General features: G+C 48.9%; 6 protein-coding genes across 6 annotated transcripts; 3 read left to right on the plus strand and 3 right to left on the minus strand.

Annotated features, from left to right (window-relative positions):
- Positions 1-2,054: 2,054 nt before the first annotated feature.
- Positions 2,055-3,152, minus strand: HD556DRAFT_1471837 (uncharacterized protein; the record flags this gene model as incomplete). The annotated part of the gene is made up of 5 exons (XM_041308451.1): positions 3,059-3,152; positions 2,392-2,652; positions 2,274-2,345; positions 2,152-2,235; positions 2,055-2,104 (listed from the first exon to the last, which is right to left on the minus strand). The coding sequence occupies exons 1-5, from the start codon at positions 3,129-3,131 to the stop codon at positions 2,055-2,057; spliced, it is 540 nt and encodes a 179-aa protein (XP_041161397.1). The 5' UTR covers positions 3,132-3,152.
- A 328-nt stretch (positions 3,153-3,480) lies between these two features.
- Positions 3,481-6,881, plus strand: HD556DRAFT_1363230 (glucose inhibited division protein A-domain-containing protein). The gene is made up of 17 exons (XM_041302685.1): positions 3,481-3,854; positions 3,904-4,101; positions 4,155-4,210; positions 4,271-4,445; positions 4,498-4,572; positions 4,652-4,866; positions 4,917-5,019; positions 5,068-5,163; positions 5,213-5,362; positions 5,411-5,436; positions 5,491-5,677; positions 5,739-5,816; positions 5,875-5,984; positions 6,035-6,084; positions 6,135-6,250; positions 6,303-6,460; positions 6,512-6,881. Exons 1-17 carry the CDS (start codon positions 3,656-3,658, stop codon positions 6,680-6,682), a joined length of 2,163 nt encoding a protein of 720 aa, XP_041161398.1. The 5' UTR covers positions 3,481-3,655; the 3' UTR covers positions 6,683-6,881.
- A 1,190-nt stretch (positions 6,882-8,071) lies between these two features.
- Positions 8,072-9,140, minus strand: HD556DRAFT_365907 (uncharacterized protein). Its single transcript, XM_041310386.1, has 3 exons — positions 8,676-9,140; positions 8,269-8,628; positions 8,072-8,209 (listed from the first exon to the last, which is right to left on the minus strand). Exons 1-3 carry the CDS (start codon positions 8,927-8,929, stop codon positions 8,158-8,160), a joined length of 666 nt encoding a protein of 221 aa, XP_041161399.1. The 5' UTR covers positions 8,930-9,140; the 3' UTR covers positions 8,072-8,157.
- A 468-nt stretch (positions 9,141-9,608) lies between these two features.
- On the minus strand, positions 9,609-11,854 carry HD556DRAFT_1471867 (cytochrome P450). Its single transcript, XM_041308452.1, has 11 exons — positions 11,781-11,854; positions 11,631-11,727; positions 11,440-11,576; positions 11,262-11,390; positions 10,960-11,209; positions 10,788-10,910; positions 10,639-10,741; positions 10,499-10,585; positions 10,362-10,443; positions 10,183-10,305; positions 9,609-10,126 (listed from the first exon to the last, which is right to left on the minus strand). The coding sequence occupies exons 1-11, from the start codon at positions 11,792-11,794 to the stop codon at positions 9,913-9,915; spliced, it is 1,359 nt and encodes a 452-aa protein (XP_041161400.1). The 5' UTR covers positions 11,795-11,854; the 3' UTR covers positions 9,609-9,912.
- Positions 11,855-15,903: 4,049 nt separating this feature from the next.
- HD556DRAFT_1363270 (uncharacterized protein) lies at positions 15,904-17,623 on the plus strand. Its single transcript, XM_041302686.1, has 7 exons — positions 15,904-16,142; positions 16,198-16,320; positions 16,374-16,457; positions 16,519-16,640; positions 16,708-16,831; positions 16,880-17,251; positions 17,308-17,623. Exons 1-7 carry the CDS (start codon positions 15,994-15,996, stop codon positions 17,438-17,440), a joined length of 1,107 nt encoding a protein of 368 aa, XP_041161401.1. The 5' UTR covers positions 15,904-15,993; the 3' UTR covers positions 17,441-17,623.
- On the plus strand, positions 17,609-20,959 carry HD556DRAFT_1363275 (uncharacterized protein). Its single transcript, XM_041302687.1, has 4 exons — positions 17,609-18,306; positions 18,514-19,083; positions 19,134-19,997; positions 20,055-20,959. Exons 1-4 carry the CDS (start codon positions 17,776-17,778, stop codon positions 20,562-20,564), a joined length of 2,475 nt encoding a protein of 824 aa, XP_041161402.1. The 5' UTR covers positions 17,609-17,775; the 3' UTR covers positions 20,565-20,959.
- Positions 20,960-21,241: the final 282 nt, after the last annotated feature.

The following is a 21,241-nucleotide window of genomic DNA, read 5'->3' on the forward strand; positions in this document are numbered from 1 at the left end:
GTCTGGTCCGAGACTATGCCAGTTAGACAACAATGAGAATTGTCATATCCGGTGCGAAAGTCCACCTAGCACGAGCTCGATCCCAAATGAGCTGATTTCCTGAGATTGATGACGAGGCGAAAGAAATGTGAGGGAAACGGAAACACCCAAGGATAGGATGAACTGAGAGAGACCACATACATCATCGACACGGATACAAAGTTGCCGTGTGTCTTGTCAGGCGCAAGCAAGAAAGAAAGATATGAGACAGCCAACAATCAGTAAACGTCAGCGTGAGGCAACATGACTAGAGAGGACACATTGGAGCTCCACCTTTTGACACTGTTCGCCACCTGGTACACCAAAGGCAGTTACTAAGTGAGCAGGGCGGAGCTACATGCACAAAACGTTTCAGCAGATACAAAAATTGCAGGATGATATAGTGAGATGCGGTAGAGTGCGTGAACCACAACCTAATGCATACTTGAAGCTGCATTGGTCTATCTGGATTTGTTGAACTTTCGTACCGTTACCACATTTTGCATGCTGTCTCAGCCTGTTACATGTGCTCAAAAGGTATTAGGACCAAGCTGAAGATGACATCGAATATGCTAAAGGCCAACCTATTAATTGGCTGAAAAATTTGACTTGTCGCAGTGAAAACAAAAAACAAGCAGACTTAAGACTGCCGTCACGCAGATTTGGGGGACCGAAAACGACGAGTATTAGAAGAGGTCGACAAAGCCGATTCCCATGAATTAAAAATTCTCCGGAGCAAGGTCATAAGTTCGCACAGCGAACCCCTAGTACAAATTGTGAACGCACGGTAATTTCCAGTGGAGCTTCGACCTCATTGATCCACCACGCATCTTATGTAATGACTATATGAATACGTAACCTATGGAATAAGTGCATAGTGGGTGTGATGAAGCAGACGCAAAGATCCATGACCAGAGATCCCACTTCAACCGACTAAAGGATATTGACCTCGGTATCGTTGATAAAATCGTCAACAACTGTGGGCTTACTTTAAAGAAAGCTAAACAAAATCATGTGAATAGTACTTACTGACGTCGGTGCCGATTAGTGATGTGCACGGCCCGGCTTGGCCTGAAAGCCGTGGCTTCGGCCTGGCTTCAGACGGCTTTGGCTTTGAAAAACTGCGGGCCAGGCCAAAGCCGTCAATGACGGCTTGGCTTTGGCCTGGCTCGGCCTGAGCCGCGGCCCGAGCACTGAAAACAGAAAAATGGTTCAGACAAGGATGACATACTATTTACACGAAGTCGCTGTCTGATTCTACGAGATCCTCATCTCCCTCCAGAAGAGCGTCCCAACCTTCATCCTCGGCATCACTCAGCTTCTCGGAGTCGTTAGTGTCTGACTCAATATCCAAGTCCTCGAGAGCTTCCTCAGTTGATGATGATGGTCCAGGCTCACGGAAGAGTACGTCGTGGCGGAGGGCGCATTTGACGCATTGAAGTGCCTCAACAATGTCACCCTTGAGACGGTTTCGGCGCTTGCTGATAGTGATACCGCCCTGTGAGAACGCGCGCTCACTTGAAACTGACGATGCCATAATTGACAGGTACTGAAAATGACGAGTGTGCTATCTGCTAACACTGTGGCAAGTGAGTTGTGTCGAGCTTGAAAAGAATGTCTGCGACTCACTGTGATTCTTACCACATGAACATGCACACAATGTAAGTGATTGAAAAGCTAAAATGAGACAGAAGTCAGATTTTCGATCGACGATCGTCAAACAGTTTGAGCTTGGGCGCTGCAGGCACAGTTGACTAAGCCGCGGCCTGAGCCGGCGGCTTTGGCTTTTCATTAGCCCAGGCCAGGCCAAAGCCGTCACCAGGCCGTGACTTTGGCTCGGCTCGGCTTGGCCTATTCAGGCCCGGCTTGGCCTGGCCCACGGCCTGAAGCCGGGCCGTGCACATCACTAGTGCCGATCAATGTGTCACTCCATTTGGTCACATCCAGATCGTTCAGATCATCCTCGACGTCTGGAAAACCTTCAGCAGCAAACTGTGAACTTCAGGAAATCCCATACCAACAATGACATCAGCATCTCAGTCGCCAAGAAACTTCACCTCAATAGTCTCCAATTCATCCTCGACGTCTGGAAAACCTTCAGCGGCAAACTGTGAGGTTCAGGAAATCCCATACCAGCAATGACATTGGACAAAATCTGCCGCTTGGTAAGAACGTTCACATCAAGGTCATTCAAATCATCCTCGACGTCTGGAAAACCTTCAGCAGCGAATTGTGAGTTGCAGTAAGTGTCATACCAACGATGACGTCAACCAAGCCCTCACACTTGGCAACGGTGATATCTGCATCGTTCAAAACGTTCTCCACATCTACCCATTGTCAGTTCGTATGCTTAGAATGAGTTTGGGCACACACAGGCGAGGACCTCAACCTCTGAACTATCGCGACTCTCAACAGGGGCAGCGAAAGCAGAGGTACAAAGGACAGCAAGGGATGCGAGAAGAGTGAGCTGCATTGTGAATTGTGGATAGGGGGAAGCTAAACAGTTGGAATCGAGGGCAAAGAACGATTTGAAACAGAGACCAAGGTGATTGTTTTTAAACCTAATTATTAACTGCGATCCGAATAACTCAGCATGGCGACCACGGTTTATAGTTTGGGACCTAAAGGTTTGAACTAGAACAGTTTCTGGTACCCTGTTATCAGTTGGACCTTACTCAGTTCTTTCGAGTTTCTCCAAACCCTGCACAGACAAAGTCCGAACACCCTATGGGAATGGTTTGGGAATGGTACGAAGTTGAGGACATTTAGACTTTGAAAATGCGTTGAAGAGACTCGCAAGATCGAACCGACAGAGTAAGGGAAGGGAATTCGAAACATGCGGGGAGCAAGGATATATTGAGGCCATTCGTTATATACCGCTCGATAATAATTGCAGCATTAAGCTGAAGCGAACATATTGGGCAGGGCCTGGGGTCTTCTCGTTGTGAATGACGTGAGGGTGTTCGCTTTGTCTGCGCAGGGAAACTCGAAGGAACCGAGTGAGGTCCGACTGATACTAACAGGGTACCATGAACTTGACCTAGAAGCCTCGAAGGTACGTTATATGTATGTCCGAAAAAGCTGTACGATTGGCATACTTTATAACTTGCCATTGTTCACTCTATCGCATCGTTTCTAGACCTTATACTACAAGTATCAGGTGCCCTGTTCCAGTCATGTGGATGGCATACAGGCTTTATATATGCCTGCGATAAGACAAATAGATTCAACGCGACGCACTGCATTCTGCTCACTTTACAGGCTATAATTGAAGTTCTATGAGACTTTGAGAGACAATCAATCCTCTATGCGAGAAAGTGGTACATGATGGTTAAAGTTCCCACATCGCGAGTTGCATGTTGTATTAAGTTAGAAATTTCGGAGAGATACTTGTTTTGGATATGTTGTCGGAGTCCCCCGTGAGATATAGCCTATAGGAATTTAGAACTTTTGACAACTTGAACTTGTGTCACGACTCACGCTTCTCTCGAACACAGTCTCAAGCCTTTGAATTTGTATATCATAACAAGCTACCCCTAGGCCTTCCAAAGACTGATCGATACTATCTACGTATAGACTGTTTTTTGTATCCCTAAATTTTCACTTGCCCAGCAAACCGTTCGCCAGGTGCATATTAATGCTATCGAGAAGAAGCTGGGCTACCCTACTGCGGGGGCGACGGCTTCTTAGCGCAGGAGGCTCGTTGAAATCGCTGTATACCAGCACACCGGACACATCTACTAGACTACTACCCTCGCGTACTTCTCGAGAAGCACGTATTCGGGCCCTACACGCAGCGACTTCAAACTCGAACTCAATTCAAGATACATATGATGGTTTGCAGGGTGTTATCAAGTTGTATGTTTTAACTTACATTCTCTGTAGTGTGTATTATCGGTGGAGGACATGCGGGCTGCGAGGCGGCGGCAGGTGCTGCCCGTACAGGCGCACGAACAGTACTACTAACCCAGCGGATTGATACTGTGGGCGAGCTCTCATGCAATCCTTCTATTGGTGGTGTTGGAAAGGGTACACTGGTGAGGGAAGTCGATGCTCTGGATGGCCTTATGGGGAGGATCGCGGGTGCGTCTCTTGCAGATGGGCATAATTGTAAATACCTGAAACTTGTTGTACAGATAAAGCTGGGGTACAGTTCCGCATGCTCAATGCTTCGAAAGGTGCAGCTGTTTGGGTGAGTGATGGTGCATGATGCTTGCCCTGTCTGATTACATTTGAAAACAAACAACAACAGGGACCTAGAGCACAGGTAGACCGTAAAATCTACAAGCGTCATATGCAAGACATCCTTTTCAGCTACACGAACCTGGACGTACGTGCTGCAAGCGTATTTGACCTCGTATTTGACAACAGTCCTTGCACATCCACGTCCTCGTCAACGTGGGGGACTGTGACGGGCGTCCGACTAGGTGCGCGCACTATGCCCGCATAACAAAAGTCCTCACCAGTCTATTTTTCCAGAGACAGGAGATGTAATCAGGTGTTCCAAGGTCGTTATCTGTACTGGGACCTTTCTGGGCGGTGAAATTCACATCGGTAAGGTTGTGGTTCAAGTCAAATTATGTTGCATGACTTATGCTTTCATCTTCATCTCGAATTGTCTTTCACTTTTTAGGGATGCGTCGTATACCTGCGGGACGTATCGGGGAGGCACCCTCGACAGGTCTTTCTGCATCCCTCAATGCAGCAGGGTTCAAACTTGGACGCCTGCAGACTGGCACGCCTGCAAGGCTAGATAAACACAGCATTGACTTCAGCCAGATGGAACGGCAAGATGGAGATGAAAAACCTCAGCCGTTTTCATTTCTTCACCGGGAAGTAGACCATGCTGTAAGTTTTCGACGTTCATGAACTAGATATGAGGACTGAGTTTGTTATAGAACAACCAAATTCCGTGTTTTCAGACTCACACCACACTGGAAACGCATCACCTCATCAAGGAGAGTATGCATCTCAGTGTACATATTCAGGAGACCAAGAAAGGTTTCTAGCCCTTAGCTATTGTCTACCCTTCTTACCATGATATCACAGGTCCGCGATACTGCCCCTCACTAGAAGCCAAAATTACCCGTTTTGGACACAAGGGCAGTCATACCATCTGGCTTGAACCAGAAGGATATGATTCAGGTGTGCTTTAGTATCGGATGCAAATTACGCATTCTAATCTTCTGTGTAGACCTGATATATCCCAACGGGTTGTCATGTTCTATGCCTGAGGAGCTCCAAGAAGCAATGATGAGAACAATACCGGGTCTTGAACAAGTCAAGATGCTGCGGCCAGCATATGGTGTTGAATATGATCATGTTGATCCCCGCGAGCTGACCTGTGAGTTGGATAAGAATGTGACCTCATATCAACTCATGATCTCCCAAGCAACATTGGAAACAAAACGCATCAAGGTAACTACGGTGTCTGTACCTTGTCATTGTCGCCTAAGGGGCAACTTGTTATAGGGTCTTTACCTCGCTGGCCAGATAAATGGCACGACAGGTTACGAAGAAGCCGCTGCGCAAGGTTGCCTTGCTGGAATTAATGCAGGTCTTTCAGCCCGAGGCCATCCCCCGATGTCGCTCACCCGAGCGGATGGATTCCTGGGAGTGATGGTAGATGATCTGATAGGAAAGGGAGCGGAGGAACCGTGTACGAGTGACCTCTAATTTATCCACTTCTGATGCGAAGCTAATTTTGGTCACTTATGGAGACCGGATGTTCACTTCTCGTTCGGAATACCGGATGTCACTGAGGAGCGACAACGCTGACATGCGGTTAACTGAGATTGGTACATCCCGCAGACCCTATTCTGATGTTTTTTACGATCTAATGGTTTGTTCATATAGGTTATTCTGCTGGAATTATCTCCCCTGACAGATGGTTAGCCTTTTTGGGTGACCGAGACGCTATACAGCGAGGCACTGAGCTCTTCAAAAGCGTTGTACTCAGTCCGCAGGTGAGCGCCGCCTCGAGCTTGTCTGAATTATTTTATTCATCTAGGCTCAGGGTTGGGGGAGATACGGATTTGATATTTCACGAGATGGTATCATGAGGAGGTTCGTGGTTGCGTCTCTATGATGTAGCTTCAGCTGGAATTCTGCAATAGTGCGTACGACATGCTGAAGATTCCAGGTATGACCGCGGCCGATCTTGTACGTTCCGGAGCTGTTCCAGGTCTCGATTTTGTGGAACCTCATATTAGAGCGCGGATTGACATCGAAGGTGAACAGTCTTGCCGTTCTTTATTTCAACATGCCAATGGACTTTGAAATAGCATCCTACGCTCCTCACCTCCCACGACAGCAAGCAGACCTTGCATTATTCCATGCCGATGAGTCGCTGCAACTAGATCCTGATATGGACTACTCCAAAGTGCAAGGATTGAGCGAGGAGGTGAGGGAGCGCCTACAGAGGGTCAGGCCCACAACTTTGGTGAGCTCTGTTTTGACGATGTAGTGCGATGCTTAATTGATCGCGCGTTAGGGTGCTGTCAAACGCATGGAAGGCATGACTCCGACTTCTGCGATCTACCTGCTGAAGCATGCCAAGAGGACATGGCGAGCAACTGACGCGCTAGAACCTATTAATGAGGAGCAAGTTGAAGCGGTACATTTGGTTGATCACTGGCCTCATGTGAAGGCTGCAACTGCATGACTGTTTTCACGGGGCATCGCTACGTCTGAAAAGCACTGCGTATAACAAGTTCCATTGTAAAGAAGGATTTCCGTAACAACTATCTTCATTCATCTATGGTTTGATTCTCTGGCCCCACTAATTAGAAAAACAAAAACAAAACAGGATAATACTTGTAACTGGCGCTCCAGGCAATGCTATTCACAGCTCTTCACCATGGCGTCGCCTCAGCCGTTACTCAGTACTCAAGTTTGGTCTTAGCGGCTAGCATCTCAATGGCATCCAAACCCATCAACAAGTGCTGGGGGATCTTCCCCGTCCGAACAACCGGGTAGATAGTATGCGTGAACTTTTCTGTATCTCCAATCTTGTACATCATGCTCTCGGATTTCGTGCTGTTAATGATGCGGTGTCGCGCGGAAGTCGCAGAGGACTCGTTGGCATATACTGGATGTTGCGGTATCAGCTCCATACTCTTTATTACATCAATTTTGAAGCCGCCAGCCTGAGGTTCCATGGTGCACATCAGGCTATTTTTGTGAGTACGCATTTATTGATTGTTAGAACGACGTGCCTTATCATGTTCCACGAAGACTTGTCACAGCTCACCGATATCAAATATTCTTCCTTCGTCACGTAAGTCCTGGAATAATACTATAATGCGACTGAACATTCTTCCGTCTGGATTTGGTACGATCCTGGTCAAGACCACTTCAAACCCGACGAGCCGGAGCTCGGAGCTAGTACTGCTGTGGCTGATGCCCTAAGCTCTTGTGCAACTCTTGGCATCGTTCATCACACATCAACAGGATAACTCGACGCTGGTCCGAGGTCACGGTTGCAAGCCTGCTGCAAATACTAGTAGGGTGGGCTTGATCAAGGGAAAGGGTTTATCGCGGGAATTATATGGTGGAATGTACCATTAAGGACTCTTTCACCTGACAACAGAATCTGCGGAGATCCTGCAGAACCTCTTCTTGCAGCATCACCTCGAGAGCTGTCAGTGAATACCCATGCGCCGCATCTCTGCAACAGCTCTCGGGCCATCTGAACCGCTATCGTGATCTCGTACATCACGGCAATCAACGTTAGCAATGATAGCATCAAACGCACCCTTGGCGCGAGGCTGTCTGCCCCTTCCAGCTAGGACAATGCGTCCGTCGGATGCACGGACTCTGCGTTCCCCCGCATGCCAACATCCCGTTCATCCAATCTACCGTGCTCGTTCCAAGGATAATGAAGTAAAACCAGTTAAAACTCGCAATTCAACAATTCAATATCACAAAGCTTCGCCAAAATGTTTCCATTCTCCATCTAGTGTATGAGTGCTTGTAAAAATAGGGTAATGAATGCATAGTATACAATATGAGGAATCACTGTGGCGTGTAATAATCTGAGAAACAAAGCAAAGCATTGACAATGCAGGTGATGTCGGTATAATCGAAGGGTCCTCCGGAAATTATGAGAGGCTCCTCATGATAAGACTGTTCCTCATTCTACAGCACGTTTTCAACAACGGCGTAACAATCTACACAAAGAGTCCCATCGCTGCGATTAGAAAAGACCTCAATCGTTGTTCAACGCAACATTAGTCATCAAAAGCTTACTTCTGAGCACTCTCCACGCAGCACGTTCTGCAGATAAGTCGACCACATCCAGGAACAAGGAGAGCTCCATCGTCTAGCCCGAAAAGTGTGCCTCGAGATTTCGAAGGATAGTCTACATCAACGTCATCCTTTTCTGAAGACTTCTTCCGCTTGCCAGAAGATGGAGAGAGGAGTATACTACAGTTCATAGTGGAGATGTTTAGACTTAATGCAGCTCGTTTGGGAGATCCGGAAGGTGACGGCGACGGCGATCCTGACAGAGAGGGACAACGTGTTAATGCCGGTGTTGGCGGGAACGAGGATTGTCGTAACATCGAGGAGCATGTGCGAGAACAAACAGCACATATAGCTGATCCACACCTGAAAATTTATCAGATTTGAGAGACGAACAGTTAGAGGCCACCCACATTGCACAAGTTGCGCCTGCACCTGCACCAGACCTCATTGATGCAGATAACACACGGTGACATGAAGAGCATGACAAAGTCGAGGCTTTATGTGCATTTGGTGTTGGTGATTGGTCTGCCTTCGAGGGACATGACCCTGTGTCGTGGCGCGTGGACGATTGAATAGCATGGCCGAGTTTTCTTTTCTTGAACGCATGTCTCCTGCTCGAAGGTATGGAAGATGTGAGAGACAACTGCGGGGTTGGCGCACGCATTAATGCTATTGAGGCTCTCGAGCGGCACTCAGGCTCAATGTAGTGTCGGTCAAAGGGCAAACCTGACCGCGGCGTACGCGTTGTCCAATTTAAAGTACTTGGTTTGAAAGCTTTGATTTTGGAAACACGTGACAATGACGCGCAACATCCCTGAAACCGCCCCTCCGGCGCAGAAAGTCCGGCGCGCACTACGGCAAAGCTGGTGGCTAACAGACGGCACGTCGGACATTGAAATACACTTGGAGGCCCGTTCTACTCCAGCTGCTACTTACTATCATTCCCGGTACTCTGCATTGGTCAGCCGCGTTGAAAACTACGGTGACCGGAACCGTGAGAGTGGGAAGCACACAATGAAACCCGCGTCAACTTTGAGAGCAAAGTCAAGTTGTCTGCTCTTCGTTTTAACCAGCTAGAAAAAGAAAGCGCATGTGGGGTGGCGGAATAATTGAATGGTAAAAGGATAACACTTCAGTACCATACCTTATTTTGTCCGGGGACTGTCTGCAAACGGCTCACGATCAGCCACGCAACTTGGAGAGTATCGCAGTGTATCGAGAGATTGATGCATGGTAAGACCAAGTGGAGCCAGTTCATGATTACAATGGTGCCTGTTTACAGATATACAAAGTTAAGTGTAACGATGGGTTTGAGTCCGATAGGAAGTAGGCTCACGCAAATGCATGAGAGCCGTACTCAAGAACGAAGCGGTTGGAGAGCATTTTCGGAGACGTATCGCCCCCAGAGGAAGACCCACCAATAACCCAACGCCTGAAAAAGGCCGAACTGTTCTCGCTCGCGCCAGAACCATTGCAAAAGACTGACACAGATTACATAGTGAACGAACAAAAGAACATAGGTGTAGGTAATGTCCATCATAGGGCCCGGCCCCAAAGGACAATAATCAAGGATAAAAAAAATCTGTCGGATAGACAACGAAAAAACGCAAGACGAACTCCTTTGCACAAAAATTCAATAAACACCTTTTATTCGCCCGGTGCGCATAGTTCCCTGATTACCTTCTCGTCGACCCTCTTCGCAAAGCATATCTCAAACGGAGCAGCTTGTATGTTCGAAGTGTCCGAGAATGCAAGCGTGTTGATCTTCGCTGCAGGATTCTCCGAAAGGCGGAAAGCCCACATAATGAGAGCCGTATTGATGAAGATCGACCGATTCGCGATGTGTTGACCGGGACACACTCTGACATTTTCAAGTAAGGCATAAGAAATGGTCGAGAGATGAACGATACTACTCACCGACGGCCAAAGCCAAAAGTGAAAAACCGGAGATCATCGCGCACACGACCTGCATCGTCAATCCAACGCTGAGGATCGAACTTGTGTGGATCGGGGAAGACTTCAGGATCGTTTGCGATAGCCCTGAAGCACGAGCGTCAGACCCAAAGGTGAGAGGACGAAAATGATTGCGTACTGACCAATGGTTGCCAATAACAGTCGCACCTGCAGGAATGAGGTAGTTCTTCCAAATGATGTCCTTACTCGCGCGATGCGCAAAGCCTGTAGTGCAAGTGGTCGTTCAACATCGCGTCATCACAACTCAAATAAAACGTACCTCCAAAACTGACAGGTCTCCACCTGAGACTCTCGAGCATGAACGCGGTAACCTGCGGCAGCGTTTCCTGATCGTCAAACGTCGGCACTAATCAGGAGCTATCTCAGTCCGTAGACGAATAAAGAAAAGGGATAACCTACGCCGCGTACGCCCCACGACGTTATCAAGTTCCTCTTGTACGCGAGCCTGCGCATCTGTATGAGTGGCAGCAGCCATCATCATAATTGTGATTGCGGACGTAGTCTACAACAGTTGTCGGGTGAAGACGCGATGCAATGTAAGAACTTACCGCATCAGTACCGGCCCCAAACATCACTCCTCCAAGGAATGCCAGTTCCTTATCTCCGATCTGGTACTGTTTCTGGTTCTCTAACATGAACCTCGCAAAGGATGGCCTTGCATTCCCCTCACGCTTCACAGTGGTGAGCGAGCATATCTATGATCACAAGAAAATCACGAACCATCTGTCTTCGCACTACGTTTAACTGCTCGTTATAGAAAACCATTTCTTCTCTGTTCCATGCCTTCAGCTGACTCAGGTAGCCTGGTACGAAACGCAGGATCGGATACGCATCCACAAGGTATGCTCCCGGCTTCACAGCTTGACCAAGACGCGCAGAAAACCTATTCATGTCAACGACTTCAGGATCTGTAGATGAAGTCGGAGTAAATTTTCCGTAGGTGATGGACATGGTCACGGAAGCCGAATAACTAAAATCCTCGGATTACCACCTGTACCGCGACTAAGAGCTGGTGTTCTTACCTCATGGCATGTCTCTGGTGGTTCTTTGGATCATTTAAGATATTCAGAACCACATTTTTCGCATGCCTGGTCTGCATGGGCCCGTGGGTCTCCACAACCTTAGGTTGCAAGTTTGCATGCAAGATCCTGCTTTACATTTAGTCTCACTTATCGCACCTGGTAGAGACAGGATGCGTACCTGCGCATCCGGCGCCATCTCTCAGTATCGCCCTCAAGGATCACTCTGAACCCTTCAGACAACGTCTCGTGCACTGCAACAGAACGTGGGCGGTCGGCAACATTTATTCCCTCTTTTTCCATGATATCCACTGCAGCCTGTGACGTGATCTACTTCATGCCTGACTAGACAATGTATTGTTTTATGCTGACCTGATGACGTCCAATAATCACGAAAATCCTAGGGCCTTGTTTGAGCGAGAACACAGGTCCGTATTGTTCTGTCCATCTCGCAAATTGAAAAGGCACGCTGCGTGAGGGGTTAGATAGAGCTCATGCTGGTGTCCCTTGAAAATGACTTACGATGACTTTGGCATCGCATTTCCTAATAGCCAACGTCCAGGTGGTCCGGGCGGCAACGGCAACCGTCCTGCGGCCTGGTATCGTTGTTTCACTATCCAGACGCTGGCTAAGATAATGATAAGGGTGCATGCGGCAATGATAATCGCCATTGAAATGGTCTGGCTTGTTGCTAGTCACGATTCAGACACTCCGCTATTTTGCAAAACGTTAAGTACTTCAAAACAGAGAGGTGGTGACTTATTGTGATGAGCGACGGGTAGGGTGGGATTAGAGTGCATGATTACACTGACTTGTATTTATACAGACACGAATCGGACACCTGCGCGAATTAATCGGGTCACCTGCGTGAGTTCACGTATCAGTACGGTCTTCGTATAGTATAGGAACCTGATGTGACCACCCTGGTGATAAGTTAGTAGTGGATGCGCGTGTTCCAAGACATTTCGACACCACCTGAAGATTAAGGTAGATCTTCACGTTCTCGACGACCCATTGGATTGCCAGTTATAGAGGTTCGGCGGAAGTAAAGTGGGTCATCATTCTAAAAATAGAATTTAGTTCTGCCTATGTAGGAATAACGAGACTCGGCGGATGGGACATTTTAGTCCATCACCTTTGGTCTCCAACCTCTTCTGGCAAGACGACTATCCTCTGAAAAAATTGCATGAGGCTCCTGTTTTTCTAGCTTACCGCATGTTACAGAAATGCTCGCGACTTCGACGCCTCGCTCTCATCAACCCGGAGCAGTGTTTCCTCGATGCACTCAATATCGATCCAAAAACCAGCAGCCCGGCCCCTGCGCTTACCCACCTGTGTCTTGCTTCGTCTGATTGTGAAGGCCTGAAGCTCTTTTTGGAGCGAAGGGCGGGAAGCTTTGCGAAGGAAATTTAGAAAAGGGTCCACGTATTTTGGACTATCTTGAACTGGCGACAGCGAAAAAAGATGTGCATGTGTTGGAGGATATCGTATTACAGCATATTGATATGAGCTGTATTGCAAAGAGTTCGCTGGCGGCTGAATGGCACGGAAGATGGGGTAAGAGGCTATCCAAATCGCGAAACCATCACCATCGTACAGCCCTGAGGTTTTTCAGTTCCCTCTGAACGTCTCTAATATCAGATCGATTCCAGTGGCCAACCCAATCGAGAAAGACGGACACGAAGAGAGTGAAATTGAGAGGTCAGTTGATATAAGCCGAAAGACAATATTAACGATTTTGAAACGATGTTAACTTGGCTGACTACGCTACTCACGTACTACATATAGAAGTGCTTCGTCAGCTCTTCGAATTTCGAAATTTATCATGATCATAGCCAATGTATTATATGAATGTGACTGCAAATGCCGTATACTAGATGGTCCCACGAGTCCGTGTGTCCCAAGAGTCCGCGCATTGACTCTAGCACACGCAATTCTGCACGGAATCCTTATCCATGATAGATCTAAATTCCCCCAAACATAATACACACTGCTATATATTTTCTTTGAAGAAAATCGAAGTAGATCTCGTCCCATGGGCAACTTATCAGTGCTGGAGGCTACTTTTGTGCATATAAGGCTCGCTCTAAAGGTCAGATCACCACAAAAAATTGTGGAATATGGTACAATTGTTATACACGATGAGAGAATACTAAAACAAATGTCTCCGGGGCCACATGCTTGCCAGGATCATCTGCAATAAAAGAAATATGCCCCAGACGTGACAGTCTACCCAAAGCGTTACTGTAAATCGAAACTCCGCAATTAAGTGCGCACGAACTCACAACACACTGTACAAACGGGCGGAGTGTGAAAAGGCATTGCGGCAGACGTGTGACATGGTGTGACAAAGTGCGCGAACTCTAGGGAAAATGCACTTTTCTGCGCGGTAACTCTCCGCTGGACTCAACACGTCGATTTTCGAAAAAGAAACTAGCAGACGTTGTACTTTCGATGTCACGCTGTCGGACTGTCAAAGAATTAATTTTGTTTGTTTGTGCGATGTGGAGTAATAAACGTTTTGCCAAAAATGCGCGGACTCCCGTGGACATCTAGTATGTCTAAGCAAATCAAACACACGCTGAGCCTTTCTGACCATTGGATTCGTAATACGCTACAATGTACATTCCCCCGGGCCAGATTTGCCCTGCCAAACGAATACTTGCAACGTGCCACGCGTGCGCTATTTTTGTCGCCAACACAGTGGTTACTTGATCTGGTGGTTGAATCGCAGATACAGTTCCCAAGTAATAGCGAGTCTCGCGCAAGGGCCACACCGAAGCGTCGTCGACGAACAAGCGCACGGCGTGCGCACTGAGTGTAACAGACAATTCAAACAATAACCTTGTTACATAAGCCAAGAGGCGTGCAATGGAGAAAGCCAACACTCTGCTTGCCGTAAGCAATAACCTTAATCTCAGCCACTTTGGCGTTATATCATCTCGTCGTCTGAACTTCTCGACAGCACTTTCAAATCTTCGTAAACTGACGAAGCACATCTATATATGTAGTACGTGAGTTAGCATCAGTAGCGCAGTCAGCCAAATTAGCATCGGTTCAAAATCGCTAATATTGTCTTTCGGCTGGTATCAACTGACTCCTCAATTTCACTCTCTTCGTGTCCGTCTTTCTCGATTGGGTTGGCGACTGGAATCGATCTGATATTAGAGACGTTCAGAGGGGACTGAGAAACCTCAAGGCTGTACGATGGTGATGGCGGCATCAGAGAACTTGTGAGAAGAAGATATCGTAATATATAGGAAAGGTTTTCGTCACATTGGAATATATGACTATGTAAAAGCACCATAATCAGCATAATCCCCAGCAAGAACTCGCCGGTTTACTGATGCGCCCATGGTCATTGGTTTCGCGATTTGGATAGCCTCCTACCCCATCTTCCGTGCCATTCAGCCGCCAGCGAACTCTTTGCAATACAGCTCATATCAATATGCTGCAATACGATATCCTCCAACACATGCACATCTTTTTTTCGCTGTCGCCAGTTCAAGATACATGCGCTTTCTTTTGCTAGCTGGCTAAAACGAAGAGCAGACAATTTGACTCTGCTCTCAAAGTTGACACGGGTTTCATCATATGCTTCCCACTCTCATGGTTCCGGTCACCGTAATTTTCAACGCGGCTGACAGCTCCGACGAGCATCTTAAAATCAAATTTTGAAGTAAGCTGTATACACTTCTTTGTGCCGTCCGTAAGGATAGGAAGGAACTAGAGACAGTGCTAATGCATCAATTTATATGGCGATCCACAAATAAATGGGGATTCCAGTTGGAATTGCTCGCAAGGGCAAAAATCAGCTCGAGATAGCACAAGTCGCGGTGATAATGGAAGAAGTAGTCAGAACCATCATTGGCGGGAGTTGCACCTGATCACAGACAGATCACGGTTAGGATGGCGGGGGAGAACTTCAGGACCATGTCCGACCGTTGGCATCGGTGGTGACCGGGTACTGTGAACAGCGTGACGTAAACGAGGATACATATTGCTGTCCATGCATGCAATGAGGCTCTCGATGAACAAATGATATTATTTAGCGGGGCTGCAGTTCACTCTCATTCACCGAGGGGAAAATGATGTCTCGTGGTCGTTGAAATAAACGTTGTTGAGGTAATCCTTGGGTAATCCACCAGCCAATCTTCGGAAGTCTTCTGACAAGCGAGAACGGCCTCGCCACAAAATTTGATGCTGCCAAACCAGGCAGGGTCCGCAGGGTCCCATCGGGATTGATCAGCATTGACATGGACAGCGAACCTGAAGCGCCGATATGAATGCCGACGATCATTTTGTTCCGATGTGAGCTCACCCGTTAATCAGAAGAAATCTTCCTGCATACGTCCAGGTTTCACATCATCTGGAGTGAAGATGGGATAGACCGAGCTGAGGCATGCGACAGATGACGTTGGTGAGATCCCATACTCGGCGTCAAACTGTGATATCCTGTATCCGTCAAGATCTGTGCCCAGAGAACCGTCTGGAACTACACCCGAAGAGACTCAGCAAGTTGATGCAGAGTAGCACTATGTAACTTAAGTAAGTGATCTGTTCATTAAACATAATATATAGCAGAAGAAGCAATCCGAACCAATAGTCGATGTCACAATCCTTCGTCACGCGTCACGTCCGTCTGAACTTATTTTCTTATGTAATACGCACCGGTAGGACGCGTCACGTATTGGACTCATCGTGATTATATAGATCGATATCATTAACTTGAACGATGTCAGGCGGAGGACAATCTCTTGGAGGAAACCAGAACAGCGAGCCTCTACCCGCTGGATGGGGCCGGCCATCTGCACCTCGTGTAGGTCGGGTTGGAGACTGGAGTGGCACCAACAACCCCGGCAGGAACTCCTCATCCTCATCTCGGTGCGCTTCCAGCACCGTTATCTTTGACAACCATCTAAGTATTAAATGTAAATAGAGGTGGCTTTGGAAGTCTTTCGAATCTCCCTACATCTGGTGGTGCCAGAGTGCCAGGAGGACCACAGGTCGGCGACGATGAGGACAAAGAGGGTGAGAACTGGTTTGCAGGTGGCGAGCGGAGGTGTGTGAAGCTTGATCCCTGCATGATAGTACTTGAGCTTACCAGCTGGGTAGTGGCATTGCAGTGCAGAACCCTAACTCTGCCAGTGCTCGTCCTGGTGGGCGCCTCGTGAGAGATATCTTGAGGCAAGCCGCAGAGTACGTCGTTCAGCGTCTGCATCAAATTTTTAATCCTGACAAACACTCCCTTATTCTGAAGGGGCGGGATGGCACCTCCACCTGACGCCCGCAGAGCAGCTGGACCTTTCAGTGGCGGCGGGCATGTACTTGGAAGTGACGAAGTGGAGAGCTCATATGTGCCGGATCCGACCGCAAAAGATGGTGAGTTTTATTACCGCTTGTTGTTCTAGTGGTTATTACTATGGCTGATCTGGTACTCTATATGAAGACGAAGATGACATCGTTGTCCGTCACTTGCATCTTTGGAGAGACGGGTTTAGCCTTGAGGATGGACCACTGATGCGATATGACGAACCCGGTAATCAAGAGCTTTTGAGGTCCATCCAGCAAGGGTATGTTACATTCTGTCATCATGATATATCCGTCCTCATTCTTTACAGTACTGCGCCTATGTCCTTCATGGACGTCACACCTGGGCAACGTGTCAACCTTAATGTGGCAACCCGACTTAGCGAGGAATATGTACCCCCCAAGAGGGGCAACTTTTCAGGATCTGGACAAAGGCTTGGTGCACCAACTCCTGTTATTACCTCTGGTGCAGCACCTTTCATGCCAGGATCATTTCCGTCTGGCAGCAGCAGTGCTGCTGATTCCAGTGCTAGTGTCGAGAGGCACAGTATTAGCACCCGTTTTGAGGTCGACCAGACGCAGCCTACCACGAGCGTGCAGATCCGCCTGGCAGATGGTACGCGTATGCCATGCAGGATGAATCTCACGCATACCGTTGGTGATCTTCGCTCGTTCATCAATGCGTACGTTGCGTTTAGCCCTTGAAAATTCGCCAGAGACACTAAATATTTATTGGTAGTTCTCGTCCCGAGAATATGTCACGCCCGTATACGATTGGAACGACATTCCCTAATCGTACCTTGGAAGATGATACTCAAACAATCGAGGGTGCTGGGCTAGCTAACAGTGTCATTGTTCAACGATGGGTTTGAAGTGAAAAGTAGCTTGTTGGCGATGAGATAGATGTATTCAATAGCCTTGTAAAATTACGATGTCCACAGAAAGTTGAAGAAAAGTGCCCTAGTAGATTTCAATACGTCGCAGCTCGGACTTCAAAACAGATTATATTTCTCACGGGGCCACTGAACTTAGTTTTTTTCCTTGTCATTAACGGTACCGATATCGAGTAAGCCCATTACCCCGACTCACAGCGAACTCAAAGAGCTGTACAAAACACTCGAGCGGGAAAAGTCACACTCGAAACACACTTGAACAGTCCGTACGATATCCTGCTCGACGAGCACAACCAACAACCCATAGTCCAATCATGGCACCGTTCACAAAACCTGAGGCCGTGCTCAAACAAGCAGAGGGCCTCGTCTCTGTCGGTCAGTCTCATGCAGCTCTTCAGTCGCTCGTAGAGATGTTCTCTTCAAAACGCTTCCGCTCGACACCTCTCACTACACTCGAGCCAATCGTGATCCGCTTCGTGGAGCTTTGCGTCGACATGCGTAAAGGCCGCACTGCCAAAGAGGGCCTGATGCAATACAAGAATATCGCTCAAAATTCGAGCGTCGGAAGCATTGAGGTTGTCATCAACCGGTTTATTCAGCTCTCAGATGCAAAAGTCTCCGAGGCGCAGGAGAAAGCGGACAAAGTCACCGGACCTGTCGATGTCGACGATCTTGAGGCAAGCGAAACGCCTGAGAGCATTCTCCTCGGCGCGGTTAGTGGTGATCAGAGCAAGGACCGCACGGATCGTGCACTCGTCACGCCCTGGCTCAAGTTCCTGTGGGAGAGCTATCGTACATCACTCGAGACTCTCAAGAATAATGCTCGGCTAGAAGTCATCTATCAGGTGAGCTCATTTTCCTCCCCACCACCCGCATGTGCCTTTGGCAAGCAGTTCCATTCCTTCTCTAATTTTCGGTCATTCTTCATATGCTTCCTAAAGGGAAGGCTACTGGTTTAGGCAGGTAACACCGCCTCATGGTGTTCATGATGATTACCTCAGGCGTGATGCGGGACGACCCTGATTCCATATTTTCTGACATGAATTCTTTAGCAAGTTGCGCAGCAAGCTTTCCGTTTCTGCCTAAAGCACCAACGGAAGGTCGAATTCCGGAGACTTTGTGAAACTCTTCGACTGCACCTTTCCAATGTCGCAAAATATGCGCATCAAACACATGCTATCAACCTATCGGATGCGGAGACACTGCAACATCATCTTGACACTCGGTTTGCTCAGCTTAATACCTCCGTCGAACTCGAGCTTTGGCAGGAGGCATTCCGCAGTGTCGAAGATGTGCACAATCTGCTCACAATGGCAAAAAAGGCTCCCCGTCCGGCGATGATGGCGAACTATTATGAAAAGTTGACTAAGATTTTCTTGATGAGCGGAAATGCTCTCTATCATGCCGCTGCATGGGGTCGGTACCACGCAATTGTTACCAGCATTGGGGGAAAGAGCGAAGAGGAGATGACGAAACTCGCCGGTCAAGTACTCGTCAGTGCCTTGGCCGTCCCTGTTGGCCTACAAAATGAAGATGAGGATGGCAAAAGCAAGACATCGCGCCTTACTGCTCTTCTTGGTCTCACCAGAGCACCTACTCGCGCCGGGCTGATCAAAGATGCCGTATGTATATTCGCCATCTTTGAGCTGAACGTATGTTTATATATTCATAGCTTTCCCGTGACGTCCTCCGTCTTTCCCCAGCACCCATCAAGTCTCTGTACACGCTCCTTGAAGCTTCATTCGACCCCTTGACGCTTTGCTCCTCCACCGCCCCGCTTCTCGCAGAACTGTGTGCACCGGACACACCATACTTTGGCTACCGTTCCCTCCTGGAACGTGCATTGCTCTCCCGCCTGCTCGCACAGCTTTCTCAAGTTTATTCCACGCTTACTATCACCTCGCTCCTTGAACTAGTCTCTCCCCTCGAGGGCCTCGGCCCAGAGCAGGTAGAGGCGTTCCTCATGGGTTGTGCACGTCGCGGTGAACGCAGTGTGTATGTCGACCACGCCACTGGCACAATCACCTTCATCGACGAGGGTTTCGTAGTCAGCTCCGAGGACCCCATCCCGTCCACGAGTACCAACTCAGAAGCAAGCATCCAGCCCAGCGCTGCAGAGCTCGTGCGCACACGGCTGAGCACGCTCGCAGTGACATTGCATAATTCCCTTGCGGTTCTGTACCCCCCGCCCCAACTCTCTCCCGAGGAAGAGGAAGCTGCACAGCATGTCAAATTTGTGGAGCTTGTCGCGGCTGCGAACGCTGAGCGGCATGCGCTATCGCTCCGTCGTGCGCTCGTTGCTCGTCGCCGCGAGCTCCTCTCTGAGCTCTCCGCTCGTAAGGAGAAGGAGGAGGCCAGCCGTCGTGCGGAAACGACGCGACGCGAGAAGGACGAGGAGGTGCGACGCGCCAAGCTCGAGATAGCCAAGAAGGAACGGGAACGCGCACAGAAGGAGGTGGATTCTATTCGTGCGGAGGAAGCCAAGAAGCTCGCACAAACACTGATCAAGAAGGGCAACTTGAAAGTGTCGGTGGACGTGCGTATCCCTTTTTCAAATTGCCTACTACAGGGTGACTGATATGACTGTCCACAGGAAATGGAAGATCTATCGACAGATTCACTCATGCGCATGCAAGTCGAGCAATTCGAACGCGAGAAGAAAGAGCTCAATCAGCGTTTGCGCACCGCTGCCAAGCGAATCGATCACATCGAGCGTGCGTACCGCAAAGAAGAGCGGCCGCTGCTTGCAGAGGACTACGCGGAACAGCAAGCCACCGACCGCACAATCTTCGAAACGCTTCAGCGCTCGCGCATTGAGGGTGCTCGCCAGGCGTTCCAGGAGGACATGATATCCAAGAAACGCTTGAGCCGCATGATGCAGGATTATCAACAGAGAAAAGAGTTCATCATCGCACAGCGAAGTGAAGAGCACACAGCCAAACTCGCGGAGTCACACAAGAGAATCGAGGAGGAGAAGGAGAAGATGCGGGCTGCACATCAGAAGATGAGAGACGAAGAAGAACAAGAGCGTCTTGAGGCTGAGAGAATTCGCAGGGAGCAGGAGGAAGAAGAAGCTCGATTAGAAGCTGGTGAGTGGACTTGATCGCATATAGTCGTTTCCTCATGTTTCTTCAGAGCGCCACGCAGCCGAGGAAGAGGCCGAGGCCAAGGAACGGGAAGAGAAAGAGAAAGCCGCCGAAGCACGTAGGAAACGGGAAGAAGAGCGTGCCAAAACTCAAGAGGAGGCAAGGAAACGTGCCGAACGCGAGGCTGAGGCTGAAGCACATGCCGCTCAACGCCGCGCGGAACAGCGCAATCAACTAGCAGCGCAACCAGCGCAACCAGCGCAGCCCCAAGGAGCTTGGCGACGTGGAGGAGCGCCCTCTGCGCCCACCCGTGCTACCGCCGCTATATCCACACCACCACGGGTTGAAAGCCCTCTGCCTGCTCCTGCTCCTGCTCCTGCTCCTGCTCCTGCTCCTGCTCCTGCTCCTGCTGCTACTACAGGTGCATACCGGCCTGGTGCATTTGGTGCTACCGCCGGAGGCTGGAGAGATCGCCAAGCGAAACCTCCAGCTGCCGCACCTGTTCGGACTGCATCTCCTGCCCCTCTCGCATCTCCTGCCCCTCTCGCATCTCGTAATGCCCCACCGCCTGAACACAAGAGGAGTGATGATGGATTCGAGACTGTTCAGGAGAAGAAGGTGTGGAAATCTCGGAGAGCCCAAGGCCAGGCATAGATACTGTATGCTTGCTCGTCACACCCATGTTGTTACCATT

Source organism: Suillus plorans (assembly GCF_016647745.1).
Source record: "Suillus plorans strain S12 chromosome Unknown HD556scaffold_21, whole genome shotgun sequence".
Classification (NCBI taxonomy): domain Eukaryota; kingdom Fungi; phylum Basidiomycota; class Agaricomycetes; order Boletales; family Suillaceae; genus Suillus; species Suillus plorans.

Excerpts from the sequence above, each read along its gene's own strand:
- HD556DRAFT_1363275 (XM_041302687.1), top strand. The coding sequence starts at position 17,776 with ATGGCACCGTTCACAAAACCTGAGGCCGTGCTCAAACAAGCAGAGGGC. Across the intron at positions 19,084-19,133 it reads CCGGGCTGATCAAAGATGCC|CTTTCCCGTGACGTCCTCCG; the intron begins GTATGTATATTC and ends ATATATTCATAG. Across the intron at positions 19,998-20,054 it reads ACTTGAAAGTGTCGGTGGAC|GAAATGGAAGATCTATCGAC; the intron begins GTGCGTATCCCT and ends GACTGTCCACAG.
- HD556DRAFT_365907 (XM_041310386.1), bottom strand. The coding sequence starts at position 8,929 with ATGCGTGCGCCAACCCCGCAGTTGTCTCTCACATCTTCCATACCTTCG. Across the intron at positions 8,629-8,675 it reads GCAGGCGCAACTTGTGCAAT|GTGTGGATCAGCTATATGTG; the intron begins GTGGGTGGCCTC and ends ATAAATTTTCAG. Across the intron at positions 8,210-8,268 it reads TGCGTGGAGAGTGCTCAGAA|CGATGGGACTCTTTGTGTAG; the intron begins GTAAGCTTTTGA and ends TTCTAATCGCAG.
- HD556DRAFT_1363270 (XM_041302686.1), top strand. The coding sequence starts at position 15,994 with ATGTCAGGCGGAGGACAATCTCTTGGAGGAAACCAGAACAGCGAGCCT. Across the intron at positions 16,321-16,373 it reads TTTGCAGGTGGCGAGCGGAG|TGGCATTGCAGTGCAGAACC; the intron begins GTGTGTGAAGCT and ends CCAGCTGGGTAG. Across the intron at positions 16,832-16,879 it reads TTGAGGTCCATCCAGCAAGG|TACTGCGCCTATGTCCTTCA; the intron begins GTATGTTACATT and ends CATTCTTTACAG.
- HD556DRAFT_1363230 (XM_041302685.1), top strand. The coding sequence starts at position 3,656 with ATGCTATCGAGAAGAAGCTGGGCTACCCTACTGCGGGGGCGACGGCTT. Across the intron at positions 3,855-3,903 it reads AATTCAAGATACATATGATG|TGTGTATTATCGGTGGAGGA; the intron begins GTTTGCAGGGTG and ends CATTCTCTGTAG. Across the intron at positions 5,817-5,874 it reads CATGCGGTTAACTGAGATTG|GTTATTCTGCTGGAATTATC; the intron begins GTACATCCCGCA and ends TTGTTCATATAG.
- HD556DRAFT_1471867 (XM_041308452.1), bottom strand. Across the intron at positions 11,210-11,261 it reads CACCAGAGACATGCCATGAG|TTATTCGGCTTCCGTGACCA; the intron begins GTAAGAACACCA and ends CGAGGATTTTAG. Across the intron at positions 10,444-10,498 it reads GAGACCTGTCAGTTTTGGAG|GCTTTGCGCATCGCGCGAGT; the intron begins GTACGTTTTATT and ends CTTGCACTACAG.